At 42.7% G+C, this 15533-nt stretch overlaps 1 protein-coding gene across 2 annotated transcripts; it reads right to left on the bottom strand.

Moving 5' to 3' along the window:
- Positions 1–1510: 1510 nt before the first annotated feature.
- On the bottom strand, positions 1511–13286 carry FH (fumarate hydratase). 2 transcript variants are annotated; one of them, XM_033169446.1, is made up of 10 exons: positions 13131–13286; positions 8887–9021; positions 7910–8020; positions 6866–7042; positions 6113–6295; positions 5733–5898; positions 4677–4880; positions 3809–3936; positions 2774–2927; positions 1511–1704 (listed from the first exon to the last, which is right to left on the bottom strand). In XM_033169446.1, exons 1-10 carry the CDS (start codon positions 13242–13244, stop codon positions 1562–1564), a joined length of 1515 nt encoding a protein of 504 aa, XP_033025337.1. In that variant the 5' UTR covers positions 13245–13286; the 3' UTR covers positions 1511–1561. The 2 variants fall into 2 exon arrangements, with proteins under 2 accessions (XP_033025337.1, XP_033025338.1); XM_033169447.1 differs by lacking the exon at positions 13131–13286 and adding an exon at positions 9241–9261.
- Between the last annotated feature and the right edge of the window lie 2247 nt (positions 13287–15533).

The following is a 15533-nucleotide window of genomic DNA, read 5'->3' as shown; positions in this document are numbered from 1 at the left end:
CCGCCTTGCCCTCAGGGGAAGGGGCTCTGAGGGCGGATGCTCTATTATTTACTTTGTTCACTATATTTGCCTTATTTATTTACTGTTTATTTATTGTTGCCGTTTGCTTGTACAGCCCTAGAATGACGGGGTCGTGCCTTATTGAAATACCGTAGGTGGGACACGAATATGTTGTTATGGGAATCCGACCTGAGGAAAAGGGGAGACAATGAGGGGAGACAATGATCAAAAAATGTTGTTGTTGATATTATTGCATTAATATATCCCGCCTGTTTTTCTTCAAGGAGCTCAAGGTTCTCTCTGCCACCCCTTCCTTCTCATATTTAATCCTCCACAACAACCCTGTGAGGTAGGTTAGGCTGAGAAAAGGCCCAAGGGCAAAACCAGAGAACTTCACCATGGTCTCCCCTAGGCCAGAGCTGGACACTTGAAGCACTGTGGCACCCTGACTCTCAAGCAGGCTAGTTTGTGTTCCTCTCTCTCAGCCTCTCTGGACGAGCCTTGCTTGTAGTATTATGTTGAGGCTTTTCCTAAGCACTCTCTCCACACACCCCACAAATAATGTTTCATATTCCTCTTGGTCATAGGGAGTAAACCAGTCTTTTTCAAGTGGGTTACAGAATTTGAGAAAGCTGTGGGCACCAGTCACAAAATGGCTGCCAGAGAGTGGAACAGAATCAAGCAGTTTGTATGCTGTCAATGCTGCAGTGGAGCTTTGCAGATATTCAGAGCAGCCCTTGCCACCTGCTTTGTATTGTGCTGTTCTTCTCCCAGTATCGTATTCCCTACCACCACCACCGTCTTCAAAGAGATCACTCTTTTCTCCCCCCCCCCCCCCCGGTCATGGAGTAATTGTCCTGCAGATGAGTGACAAAAACACAGGTTGGCTAATCACTGTCTTGCAGCAAACATGAAATTCAGGTTTCTAGTGCATCTTTACATTGTTAAACACTGTTATCTCTCTTGATTGTAGAAGTTCAGCAACAAACGAGGAGGAGGAGGCAGCTCTTCTGAGTTCTATGCAGATGAAGTTCATTTATAACAATGATGCAGGATAAGAGCCTTCTCTATGTGGTGCCCCATTTGTGGAATGCCCTCCCTTAATGGGTTCATCAGGCATCAACACTCTTGTTTCAGGATAAAGCAAAGCTATACGGTGTTGGTGCCTGTATAAGGGCAGGGGACACCATTCAGCTTTTTAAGGAGTGTATTTCAACCTCCACTGCGTTTAACTGCCTCTGTGTGCTGGTGTTTATGAATGTGTATATTTTTAGTAAAGACATGTTGACTTTAGCATGTTACTGATTTTATTGATACAAACAGCCCTATAAATTCAACTTTGCAATAATTTGAGGGACATTTTAAAAACACTCTAAACAAGATGCATTTCCATCAGGATATTTGAAGTACATACCGGTATGAAGTTAAGCTATATACCTACCATAGAAGGCCCCACCACTTCAGAGACAGAATGCAACTGCTGGTTTCATAACAGAAACAGATGACAAAATTTACTTTATACAATTTATTTATTTTTCTGTTTGTACTACATTTCTTACAGTTACTTAGGACCCAACATATCTTCTGGCTTTACCCACTGATCAAATTGTTCTGATGTTAGAAATCCGAGCTTGATAGCAGTTTCTTTTAGTGTCGATCCTTCTTTATGTGCCGTTTTAGCAATCTTTGCCGCCTTGTCATAGCCTAATGTAAAAGTCAGTCAGTCAGTTCCATTTATTATGTTTAGTGAACAGCTTTTACATACATAATGTAAAAGGAAAAGTCATACGAGATAATTTTTTAGGTCAATAAGAAACCAAACGACGAAGTCACTTCTGCTTCCTCAACCAAACAGTAACTGCTACTACAGTGGTACCTCTGGTTACGAACTTAATTTGTTCCAGAGGTCTGTTCTTATCCTGAAACTGTTCTCAACATGAGGCACCATTAGCGAAAGTGTGCCTCCCGCTGCGCGTGCACCTCCAGCATGTGGTTTCCACTCGCATCCCAGGGCAAAGTTTGCATCCGGGAACAACTACTGGGTTAGCGCAGCTTGTAACCAGACGCGTGCACAACCAGAAGTGTTCATATCCAGAGGTACCACTGTACTATGTTTCCTTGGGAGCATGTGGATGCTGCTCATGAAAATGCAGGCAATAAAACCTGTAGCATAATGACATCTACACAGCACACACTGAATCTCTAGTGGAAGAGGAGAGAGCCTGAGACAGTGTTGTTATTTCAGTGACAGCCCTTTATCTATGAATGCATTCATTTGGGCCTCAACTCCAAAGAAGATTGTCTCTGAGCAGTCAACATCACACCAATTATAAAGTACTGTATATTAATGTTGCAGCTACTTCTAAGCAAGAATAGCGGTCAGCATCAGCTTCATGCAGGTTCAGTCAGCCACTGCCAGTCAGCGTAGCCCATTACTGAACTAGATGGACTGTAGGTCTGACTAGATATATGGCAGCTTCCCAAGCTCCAGGCCAGCACACTGTTATGTTCCTCTCCTTTTTTGCAATCAATATCTGGATGTTAGATTAGAATTGAAATAGTGAAACAGTTGTGTTAACTAAAGCTCTGGGAAGTTTGACATAATGCTCTTCCCCCTTTTATTACATTTCCCACTGGACCATAATCTACCCTCCTTCCCTTACAGACGTACCAAGGCCAGCATTCCAGGTCTCTGGAAATCTGCTCAAGCTGGTAACTAGATTCATTTTAAGCACTTCACATTAGTCAAGACTGGCATGTGTTAGACACTTACCTATGTGGGGATTAAGGGCAGTCACCAGCATGAGTGACTCACTCATTAGTTTGTTGATCCTCTCTGTGTTGGCTTGTATTCCGATCACGCAATTGTCAGTGAAAGAAACACAGGCATCTCCTAAGAGTCGTGCAGAGTGTAGCACATTTTTAATCTAAATGAAATATTAAAATACAATTAAAAATCACAGATGCCCATTTAGATCACTAGCTGCTACACAACATTTTCACTTTCTGTTCAGTAAAAGTCAAGATGGCAATATTTAACCCTTTTAACCACAACTGGATATGGAATCTCAATAGCTGATATTTTAAGAAGCCTGTAGTAAAGCAACTGGGTTTTTTTGGACAAGGACTCCAGAACTGTAGCTTGACAAAATAATAACCAAGAGAATATTTAAAATTTTTATGTCTGTAAGTTTTTTTGAAAGACATGTATATATTTGCAGAAGAGGAAATACCGTTAAAAGAACAACCCTAGTTCCCAAATCCACAGAGTTGGAAGGGGTTAGGATTGCATGGAAGTGTTCCTCCATGGCACAGCCATTACTGCAGAAATTCCCCACTCTGCCTGTGGAAAGCTCAGTGGGCATGTGCCAATAGGGATTTCCTCTGGCAGTAGCTGGCATTAGGTCCCAAAATGGGACGTTCTAGGGATGTGGCAGGGGAGGCCTTGAATTCACTGGATCTAAGACTTCCTTGCTCAACGGGAAACACCCCATTCCCACATCCATAGCCTGCGGTCATTTCCATCCATCCACACACTAGAACCAAGGAAGACTGGGAAGGGAGGAAGTCGACAATGCAGGCATGGGAATCCCATGGAAGTAGCCAAACATTTCTTTTAAATGGTAAGATAAGGCTTTCAGGCTAGCCACTCCTATAATGGAATGTTAGGGCCCAAAATTAAAATGAGCTGGTGCATATGGTGTGACTCCAGCAAAACTCAATTATCCACTCATTACAATTGCGAAGCCCCTCTAACCATGCACTGAAGTGTGACATCTACGTCATATAATTAGAACTTCAAACGTACAATCATGGGTTTAAAGACGTTCAGCTCAAAGTGGCCACAGCTGCCTCCTACTGTAACAGCAACATGATTCCCCATCACCTGAGCGGCCACCATGGTTATGGCCTCACACTGAGTAGGGTTCACTTTTCCTGTAAAAAGCAGGGGGGGAGAAAAGAGAAGACAAGACAAAGACCTCACATTAGTATCTCTCAGACTTTTTAAAAATCATTCATTTCTTCCCATTTTTTCTCTTAAATGGAACTCTTACAAATGAGCTACTAAAGTATTATTTAAAAGAAATAGTACAAAAAACCCTGGATGTGATCATATAGCACCTGGGACACATTTATGTAGCTGACAGAACACTGAAGATTCAACTGAAAGCAAATAGCTCCAAATGGCATGGTTTCAAAGGCAGATCTAATTATAACAATTAGATACTGTACTGTAAGATAAAATACTGTGTGCCTGCCAAATGAAAATCAGTACTCACTTGAATTCACTAAAAATTCAAGCAATTTATGCAATATGCAAACTATGTTAACAGTCTGCAACTAGAATTGTGCAAAAATACAAACCTGACATGGTTCTAAATGTTGGAACATCTGCCAGAATTACTGAAGACACAATAATATCATCTACTACTCATGTTGCCACAGTTTTTCCAAACAATCTTGACATTCAAGAGCAAAAGTTCTATATATATTTTTTGTTTCACTACAGACTGCTCCACCCTGTTTCCTTACATTGGCAGCAAAAAACTGTACTGCTTACATATATATTTGAAGGCAAAAACTGAAAAATATGTAAAGATGTAAGTTAAAATGTATGGTGCAAAGATGCTAGCTCATTACCTATGAACACAAAATTAACAAAAACCACATTGTACCTGGCATAATACTGCTTCCAGGTTCATTTTCAGGCAAGATTAGCTCCCCCAAACCAGACCGTGGTCCAGAACCCAGGAAACGGATGTCATTAGCTATCTTCATCAGGCTGCAAGCCACAGTATTCATTGCTCCGCTCAGTTCAACCAGAGCATCATGAGCAGCAAGGGCTTCAAATTTGTTTGGAGCAGTAATGAAGGGCAAGCCTAATGAAAGAATGATACATATACATGAGCATCCCATCCATCGACTCTTGCATTTGATGCACATACTGACAGCTCAAGTACTCTTTAAAAAACAAAAACGTTTTATATCGAGAGCTCACTTAAATATCAGCTCTGGGCAGATATCTATAAACAAAGTTAGGTACTCTTGTCTCCAAGGGCTCCCAGGCTAATAATTAATGGGCAAAAGAAAACAGTTGATTAAACACAAAATATCCAATTACTTACATTAAATCTAATGTTGGAAACCCAGGGTCTTAAGAAGGTATTGTTACAATTAGACCATTATCCTCCAGTGCTTCAGATCCCAACACTCCTATGCCCTCCCCCAGCACCTAATCTTTGGATGGTCCATTTGAAGAATATAGTTCAAGCTTAACTATTCATAACCTTATCAATGCAGGAAATAGCAGGCTGATAAATCCAGTCACCAGCTGTCGTACCTCGGGTTACGTATGCTCCGGGTTACGTACTTTTCGGGTTACGAACTCCGGTAACCCGGAAGCACGCGCAACACGTGGATGCGCAGAAGCTTTCTGCGCAGTTCATGCATGTGCAAACCGCTACTTCCGGGTTTTTCGTGCGCTTGTTTGGGTTGTGTACTTTTCAGGTTATGAATTGTAACCCGGAACCAATTACGTACGCAACCCGGGGTACCACTGTACAAAGCTTAGGTGGATGAAACATGGAGAAGGGCCTACAGAATATAGCACTGCTTTTTCTTGCTAGAAAAGGCAGTTACTGTCCCATTTCTTTTGCTTTGTTGTTTCCTCTGAAAACGATATTTCAATTTTCTAAGAGGCTATCTGAAGTCTCCTTCATGTCCTCCCTTACTTGTTAACGCAGCCACCTTAGCAGCCACCTTCTCAGCGAAACCAATTCTTGTATTCAGTCCTGTGCCAACAGCAGTGCCACCAGCTGCCAACTCATAGACCCTTGGCATGGCCGATTTGATCCTAGTGATTCCATATTTGACTTGTTGCACGTAAGCACTAAATTCCTTCAAAGGAGAAAAAAGAGGGAGAGACAAACAAAATCATATTATTGTCCAGATTATTCTCATTCCATATGACAAACGTTTAACATAAATGAGCCACTTATCACTATGCCTTTTGACTGGAAACAAAGTTAATGTTTGCAATGAGTCCCGCCTCTCCTTCCAAGAGGGAAATAGCACTTTCATACAATATTAAACTGTCAAAATGTTTTTTTACCTGCCCAAGGGTAAGGGGAACTGCATCCTGTGTATGAGTACGCCCAATTTTAATGATTTTGGAAAATTCTTTTGACTTGGCATCAAGGGCATCTTGAAGCTTCTGCAGCCCTGGTAAGAGCACTTCATGAACTTCTTGTGCAGCAGCAATGTGCATTGCTGTTGGAAACGTGTCATTTGAGCTCTGAGAAGATGCAAACACAAAATGCTTGTTATCTGAACATCTCTTTTACTATTTATCTGTTCCTAGACTGCTCAATGTAGGAAAACACTTGAAAGCATGTAAAAAGGACACCTCCTATTTATGATGCCAAAACCAGTAGCAAAATCAGGAACACAAATCGTAAGAGTCCCAAACTTGACACAGTATAGGTCTATTAATGGAAATAAATTCCATATAGGTAAAAGGGGGGTGATTTTATGTACACACAGTATGTGACACTCGGATGTAGCAATCAATTAGTGATTCCCTTGTCACTGTTTATATGCAGCAACACAAGGAGCAATTCAGCATCCCAAGCAAATAATCATCTGATAAGTTTTAAAGATTGGATGCCACATTTCATAGTTTATTTTTGTTCAAGAATGTTTTGGTAGTTGGCAACATGCCAACAACTGAAGTGATACCCCTCCCCTGAAACACCTTGCACCTAAGCAAATGAAACCCATTTGATAAATAAATATTTTGACCTTTTAGCAGATAATATCTAATGTAAACACACAGCAAGAATATTTGGAAGGAGCACATAGTGACCTGGCTTTTATTAACATGGTCGTTCGGATGCACTGGGTCCTTGCTCCCCAGTTTACCTCCCAGTATTTCAATGGCTCTATTACTGATGACTTCATTAACATTCATGTTCGTCTGTGTTCCAGATCCAGTTTGCCACACCACTAGAGGAAAATGATCGTTCAATTTACCTTCAGATACCTACAAAAACACATTTATCATTGTTACACATTGTTTCACAGTGCCATCAATTTATATGAAACACTACTGAACTACTAAATGAGATAACATTGAACAGACACTAATCAACCTTTAAAGCTCTAGGTTTAAAATCCATATTGTACACTTAAAACATTCAGTTTCTGTGATGAGGTGTGTTTACACCACACTACATGCTTCTTCGAGGGCACAAGGAGAAGGGGACGACAGAGGATGAGATGGTTAGGCAGTGTTCTCGAAGCGACTAGCACGAGTTTGGCCAAACTGCAGGAGGCAGTGGAAGATAGGGGTGCCTGGCGAGCTCCGGTCCATGGGGTCACGAAAAGTCGGACACAACTGAACGACTGAACAACAACATGCTTCTTCCTCAAAGGAGTAATGCAAACCTTTTACCATCACATACCTCTGCAAAATACCTTAAATAAAGCAGGATAAGAAGAAGAATCCAATCTAAATAGGTTTTTCTAATGTGTTAACTGTTTCAGACTAATTTTAGCATAAGCAAAGTACTAGTCAAAAAAATATTTAAACACTATCACAAAGAAGGTTTACACGAAACAATGATACTGGAAGGAGTATCATGACAAGAGTTTTTTAACTAGTTACAAAGCTGTTTCAAAGAGCCTGCCTCACTCTTTGCCACTTTGCATAGTGTCTGTGACAAGTATCATGCAACTGACATTGGGCAGCACCAAACATTCTGACCAATGCAAAAGGACCCTGGGAACATTATTTGCATGTCAGGCTGATGAAGGTATTATCTTCTTGAGAAGACAAGAAAATATCTGCAAAGAATTCAGTACATCAATTTTGGTTCAATTATGCAGAGCTTTTATATTAAAATATTACCTCATCTGCTGCCTTCACAATGGCATTGGCAATCTTTGGCTCCAGGCCATAATCCTGATTTACTTCAGCAGCTGCTCGCTTTAGGATACCAAAGGCTCTTATTACTTGGACCTAAGATTTTAAAAAATAAGAATGGTGATATTGTACATGCACATTAAAAGAGAGGAAGCCATTTTACTTGCATAATTTCCTTCTAAACAAGCCCAATTGATACAGCCAGGCTTTCTTATCCCTTCCCACATTGTACTTGTATTGATGGGACCAAAAATTGTTGCAGTTATGTGTGAATAAAAACACCGTATTAACCAGTGAGTAATCATACTAGGGCAACACATTCCCACATCAGTCTCAACTTTCAACTTGAAAAATAGAAGATTTTTGACTTGGTGTCAAAAATCAACCTCCTCTCTCAGTTCTAAGTGATATTATATCTGCACGAGACTGCAAGCTTGCTTTTAGAGCACTGGCAAGGAACAGGATTGACAGCTCACAGGTGATTATGACAGCTTGCCAGGGTATACCACCTGTCAATCATCTGATATCATAATGATGTCAGGTGCTTCCCCTTGTGCTTACAGTAGCGATGCAAGTGCAGATCCCAGTGAGCTTCCTGAGAGCACCAATAACTGGTTCAGTGCTTACAGGAAGCCCACAGCAATCAGCCGTGCTATGAAGTCCTCAATGGTGAACTTCATAGTGTAGCCAGTAGCAACCAGCTTCCTGAAAGGGCCAGTCGTCTGGTCGTCACTGACAGCAAGTCTCCTTTGCCAAGCAACAATTGGAAGCACTTTAAGGCACCTAATTCTACCTTGACAGCGGCAATTCTACCTGCCCCACTCCTGATGTCACATATAATACTAGGTGTGGGGCAGGAGAGAATTGTTAGGGGGAAATGGCCTCACCAGCCAAGTTGGGACCCATGCCAGGGACTCCCCCACGCCTGTTGTAGAGAATAAATTCAACTTTGAATTACTCACTGGCATCCGTTCTGTTGCTCCACCAATCTTAAAATTCATTGTGGATCTCACAGTCTGTGCACCGTAATACTTGTCATTTGGAACTTTGAGTTCACCAAAGGTATCATATTCTATTCTAAATGAGTCCTGACTGGCCTGAGGAAGGAAAAAAATCAGGGTTAGTAAATTTTATATATATATTTTATATATATATATATATATATATATATATATATACACACACACACACACACACACACACATACACACACACACACACACAATAGAAACACTTAAATATTAACACAGAATGCCAGAAAGTTATTGTTTTTAAAAGTATCTTATCAGAAAAGGCACCAGGGCTGTAATACATACCATGGTTCAAATACTGTGGATCAATTTGCAGAAGCAGAACCAAAAATAAAACTTCTGCTGCTAAGAGCCAGAGTACTGTGATCAAACTAGTTCCCTGAACCCAACAGCACCCTTCCCAGCTGCATGGCAATCTGATTTTGAAACTGATGGGAGGTTCAGAAGTACTGTAGTTGGTGATTATATCATAGGTTCAAAGGGGGTGGGGAGTCAGCAACTATCTCAGGACAGAAGCGCAAGGGCTCACATAAACAGTTCTATGGATCCTAGCCAGGTAATGGAAAAGTTCACCGTTGGAACATTTTATTTCCGCCAAAAATATGTCTAGTATTGTGATTCCGCTTGAACAATAATTGAGCAGTAACAGAATCTTATGTACAGGAGACAGCCTTGAAAGAGGGGCACTTTTTTCAGTCTTCAGAAATATATATATTTTAATTAATGATATGCAGGCCGCATCTGCACTATATATTTAAAGCAGTATCATATCACTTTAAACCGTCATGGCTTTCCCCCAAATAATTCTGATTCCTGGGAAATGTACTCTAAGTGAGCAGAGAGATAGATAAAATCTTTATTTGCATCAGCCACAAACCATAGCAAAGGAATCAAATACAGTAAGATACAGATATAGCTGGATGGTTGGCTATACAAAATATGTTCTGAAAATTTACAACTATACAAATGAAAGAGTTAAAAACTGTCCTTGACCACAAATAAAACATATGAACAGAGAGCTGTTAGGAGAGCACTATTCCCTTCAGAGAGCTACAACTCATGGAGTGGCTTAACAGACAATCTCTCTTCCCAGAGATCTGTGTTACTTAATAAGGTTTTCATCATTTCTGCTGTCCAGACATCCTGCTCCTTTCTAGTCATCTTAGTTAGGCAGGATAGGAAGGCTCAATACCCAGAAATCCTGTCCACATTCTCAGGTTGAACAAGTTGAAAGCATGACAAGAAGAGAAATCCCATAGAGATGTCCAAAATTCAGCTGGATCTACCAGTCTCCAGGATGGACCATTCTGATCTGAAGAAGTGTGCATGCACACGAAAGCTCATACCAGGAACAAACTCAGTTGGTCTCTAAGGTGCTACTAGAAAGAATTTTCGATTTCATTCTGATCAGGTTATCTCAAGCAGTACAGGCTTTCATAGGAACAATTGGTCATGCATAATACTGTAGGTTTGTAGAATTGTTTTACCTCTCAGCCACAGATTTTACCATGAAGTTCTTCTAATTTGCTGTTCTCAGACTCAGATAACAATACCAAACAGACATGTTTCTCCATTGTGCCTTTTTGCCAAGATACAGTTCAGAGGTCAAACAACTTAACCATATTTGTACTTTTGCCTTTTAAATATTAACTGTTGTGATGTAAAATATTACATCACAAGTTACACGAGATTAGCAAAGTTTATTGGAAAACGCAATTGCTGGACAGTCATCAGAAGTGCTCACCTACAACTGTATGCATGCATAGCCTAAACAAGTAGCCAGAAAGAATTAAATGCTGATGAACTGATGAAAATGGTTATTTCATTTGACAGTTGGCTGGAGCAACAGTGGCCAAGAGGCCAAATCTAGCCTTATCAGTCCCCAGTCATAGAATCATAGAGTTGGAAGAGACCACAAGGGCCATCCAGTCCAACCCCCTGCCAAGCAGGAAACACCATCAAAGCATTCCTGACAGATGGCTGTCAAGTCTCCGCTTAAAGACCTCCAAAGAAGGAGACTCGACCACACTCCTTGGCAGCAAATTCCACTGTCGAACAGCTCTTACTGTCAGGAAGTTCTTCCTAATGTTTAGGTGGAATCTTCTTTCTTGTAGTTTGAATCCATTGCCCATGTCCTCTTCTCTGGAGCAGCAGAAAACAACCTTTCTCCCTCCTCTATATGACATCCTTTTATATATTTGAACATGGCTATCATATCACCCCTTAACCTTCTCTTCTCCAGGCTAAACATACCCAGGTCCCTAAGCCGTTCCTCATAAGGCATCGTTTCCAGGCCTTTGACCATTTTGGTTGCCCTTCTCTGGACACGTTCCAGCTTGTCAGTATCCTTCTTGAACTGTGGTGCCCAGAACTGGACACAGTATTCCAGGTGAGGTCTGACCAGAGCGGAATACAGTGGTACTATTACTTCCCTTGATCTAGATGCTATACTCCTATTGATGCAGCCCAGAATTGCATTGGATTTTTTAGCTGCTGCATCACACTGTTGACTCATGTCAAGTTTATGGTGATGTAGTGTAGAAAACCTTGTGTGGCAGGGGGGGAAATCAATTTTCAGAAATACATCACTTCAAAAATTAATTCATAACACAATGAATGGATACAACCCCATTCAAACTGGGCAGTTTCAAAGCTGTAGTTAACTTTTTTAGATTATTATTAAAAAAATGAATGCACTGCTCTGCTTAAAAGCAGCGTGTTAAATTTTCTATGCTTCATTTCCTTAAAATTCATTCCATGTATGGTATTCTCATCTTAAAATATTCATAAGTATTAAATAAATACAACTGTGCTTTACTGAATTGGTTTTTAATAAAATATTTCAGTTTACATGGCATACCAGAATATTAAAATATAGTGAACTTTTCCTAGTTCCACCACCTAAGGGGCTCACCCTACTTCAAGTAAAGTTGCTCAGAGGCAAATTATAACATTACCATTAACACAGAAGGTGACCAGAAGAAACCTCCCAAATAGGGGAGGAAAACCAGAGCTTCTGTATCTTTTTAAGGGGATACAGAATACTCTGCTTTTTAAGGGAGCCCACATCCCTACTGCATTCCTGGCTAGAATAATGTCACAGTTCACTTGGGTCTCTGCTACCAGCCCCGGGGCCAAGGGACAATAGAGGTTTGCCTGAAAGAACTTCACAGCAGGAGGAAGACCAGCAGCCCCAAAGCAGCAGGCGCAGGAGCAGCTGACCTGCTTGCAACCGCCAGCATGGCTAAAGGTTGAGGGTGATGGGCGCTTTGGTCCAGCAAACACCCAAAATATTCTTGTAGTGGGATGAAGTGAGACTTGAAGCAGCTCACACTCATGCAGCGCAATCCCACTCTCTCTCCCTAAGAAACAAAGGTTACAAATAAAATGTAGTTTTGTGTTTTTATGTTGTGAACCTTGGATGTTTAACAACAACCACCACCACAGCAGGCCCTTAAAAACAACATACTCTTATATTCATCTTTACTTGGAGGCAAGTCTCCCTCTTCCTAAGGGGCCCGATTCCCAATCCATTGTAAGGAGGGGAGCAGCGCTGGATTTGGGACGGTGCTGGCGGTTCCCACGCACAGGGCGGCAAAGGGGCGCAAAACAACAACATAGAAAAGATCCGTTTTTAAAAGCAACTGTACCAAAATGAATTGTTGCGGAAATGAGGAACATTTAAGGGAGGGGCCGTCAAATTTTGTCCTGGCCAGGACGCCACATGAACAAAGCAATGGGGGCGGACCCGGGTTTGAATCCCGCACGGCCTCCTCTCAGCCTGGCCTACCTCACAGGGTTGTTGTGGGGGACGAAATGACGGTGAGCGGGACGGGGGGGGCCACGCTTGCCCCCCCCCCCGGAGCTCCTTGAAGGGAGAGAAGGTCGGGCCAGGAATGTGAAAACAATAATAATAAAAGCCGTGGAAGTTTTAAATTTTATATATGTGGAGAGAGAGAAACCTGAGGCCACGCCAGGCCCACAAACACGGGAGGAGGGAAGGGGCCTGATCCTCCGCCTCCTCTTCCCCTCAGCCGCGGAGGAGGCGCCCGGCCCGAGAGCCTGTCCCGCAAGAGGCCGGCAAAGGTCACCTCTCGGCGCCCTTGCGCCTCTTCCTCTCTCTTTCTCTAGCGCGCGCGCAGGGGGGGGGGGCGGGGCGGGGAGGCGCCGCTCACCATCCTCCGTTGCTGCGGGTGACGGCTGCAGGTCGGCGGGCCCCTCTGGCGCGCGTGGACGGCGGCGCCCCTGGCGCAACTCAAGCGCTGGAGGGAGCGGAGCGAGCGGTACATGGCGGTGGCTGCAGAGGGAGGCGCCGCGGGCGGGAGGGGGGAGGTCGGGGAGGGGGAGGGATTGGGCGGAGCAGCAGCCAGTGGGATGAAGGGAAGGGGGGTTTCGCCCGCCCCCATGCTACCTTCGCGAGCCAATCAAGGAAACGGAGTGGGGGGGGCAGGTTCGAGGACAGCCAATCAAACAGATGCTGTGTGCGATGTGCCTGCTGCAATGAGCACGCGCGGGAACAACTGTGGCAGCTTTTCTGCTGCATGTGCGCCCGCCCTCCTGGCTGCCAGCCAGTCACTAATTCCCTGGTGGTCTAGTGGTTAGGATTCGGCACTCTCACCGCATGGCCCGGGTTCGATTCCGTCAGGGAACACTTCTTTGGGATGCGGGTGGCGCTGTGGTCTAAAGTAACCACTGAGCCTCTTGGGCTTACCCATCAGAAGGTTGGTGGTTCGAATCCCCATGACGGGGTGAGCTCCCATTGCTCGGTCCCAGCTCCTGCCAGCCTAGCAGTTGGAAAGCACACCAGCGCAAGTAGATAAATAGATGTACCGCTGTGGCGTGAAGGTAAACAGCATTTCCGTGTGCCCTGGTTTCGGTCATGGTGTTTCGTTGCACCAGAAGTGGTTTAGTCCTGCTGGCCACAGGACCCGGAAGCTGTCTGTGGACAAACGCCGGCTCCCTCGGCCTATAGAGTGAGATGACGACTGGACCTAACGGTCAGGGGTACCTTTACCTTTACCTTTACATGACTATTGCCGCCAGTTCTCTTCTGTAACTAAAGGGGGGAAAGGATTAGATGCAGAAGCTGTTTCACAACTAACTGCTTGTTAAATCGCTTTGGGTTCCCCGGGCAAGATAAAGCCGCCCTGAGACCTCCGAGTATAGGGCAGTATAGAAATTCAATAAATAATAAATTCAATAAACAATAATAAAGCAACTAACAAATTAATTAAATAATAACCTGTAGTTGGGTTCAGACCCCAACATAGCAGAAAACAGTAAAAATGTGTTTTAACTTGTTCATTACATCTAAAGTTAACCAACCTCCTTAACCCACATGCCCACTTTGATTGGTAGAACTGGCACTGCTGCAGGTGCCACATAACACCAGTTCTGAATTTGTAGCACCTACACTTTGGAACTCCCTGCCTATTGAAATCCATCACTGTATGCTTCACTGTACACTTTTTGGCACCTGCTGAAAGCATCCCTTTTTAGGCAAGTCTACCCAGATGCTTGAGGTGTGTTCTAATCTGTTTTAGTAATTTGTTTTGTATGTTTTAATGTATCAAGTCTTTCTTGATTTATCTTTTTGTAACTTCTTTGAGGTTTTTACAATCAAGTAGTGTAAATTTCATGAAATAAAAAAAATAAAAAGGCTGTTGTATAAGCAACCATGTCCTTATTTTTCAGTGCAATCACAATTGAGTTCAACAGGGTTTATAGCCAGGTAAATGACTACAGGTTTGCAGCCCTGTTCTAATGGGAGTCTGCTGCCTTTTCCCATATTTCATCTTACAGCAGAGACCAACACAGGTTTTATTTCTATTTTATTTTCTTTTTCTCCACTGGTTGCTTTTCAGAGCCAAGCTCTCAAAGCAATATCCAGAAAGAAACAACAGAACCCTAGGCAGGGTATGAAGCACAGAGTAAATACAGACAAGCAGTAGGTGCGTGTGAGATACTGAATTGGACTACCAAAACTACCGGTATCTTAAGGGAGGGCAGTGGTAAAAATAATTTTAAGGACTTACTGAATGCTGGAACAGAAGGGGCCAAGCAAATGTTAGCTGGAAGAGTGTTCAACAACTGGAACCTAACAGATCTTACCAGCTACATAACAAGTAGGACCTCAATCTTATATGACATAAAGAGTCATAAGGGAGCAAACAGTCCTTTAGGTAACCCAGTCCCACACTGTTTAGGGCAGTGTTTTTCAACCTTTTTTGGGCAAGGGCACACTTGTTTTATGAAAAAAATCACGAGGCACACCACCATTAGAAAATGTTAAAAAATTTAACTCTGTGCCTATATTGACTATATATAAAGTAATTCTCTTGAATAGGAATCAAATAAACACAATTTTTCCCACGGCACACCAGGCAACATCTCGCGGCACACTAGTGTGCCGCGGAACAGTGGTTGAAAAACACTGGTTTAGGGCCTTAAAGATTAATACCAACGCATTGAGTTGGGCCTAGAAATACAATGCAATAGCAGAAATGTGTTCAAACCTTCTGGCCCTCATTAGCATCCCAACAGTTGTATTTTTCACCAGTTAGTTTCTAAGCTGCTTT

Source organism: Lacerta agilis, chromosome 14 (assembly GCF_009819535.1).
Source record: "Lacerta agilis isolate rLacAgi1 chromosome 14, rLacAgi1.pri, whole genome shotgun sequence".
NCBI lineage: Eukaryota > Metazoa > Chordata > Lepidosauria > Squamata > Lacertidae > Lacerta > Lacerta agilis.
The sequence above is the reverse complement of the archived record's forward strand: the minus strand, read 5'-3'. Positions and strand labels throughout refer to the sequence as shown.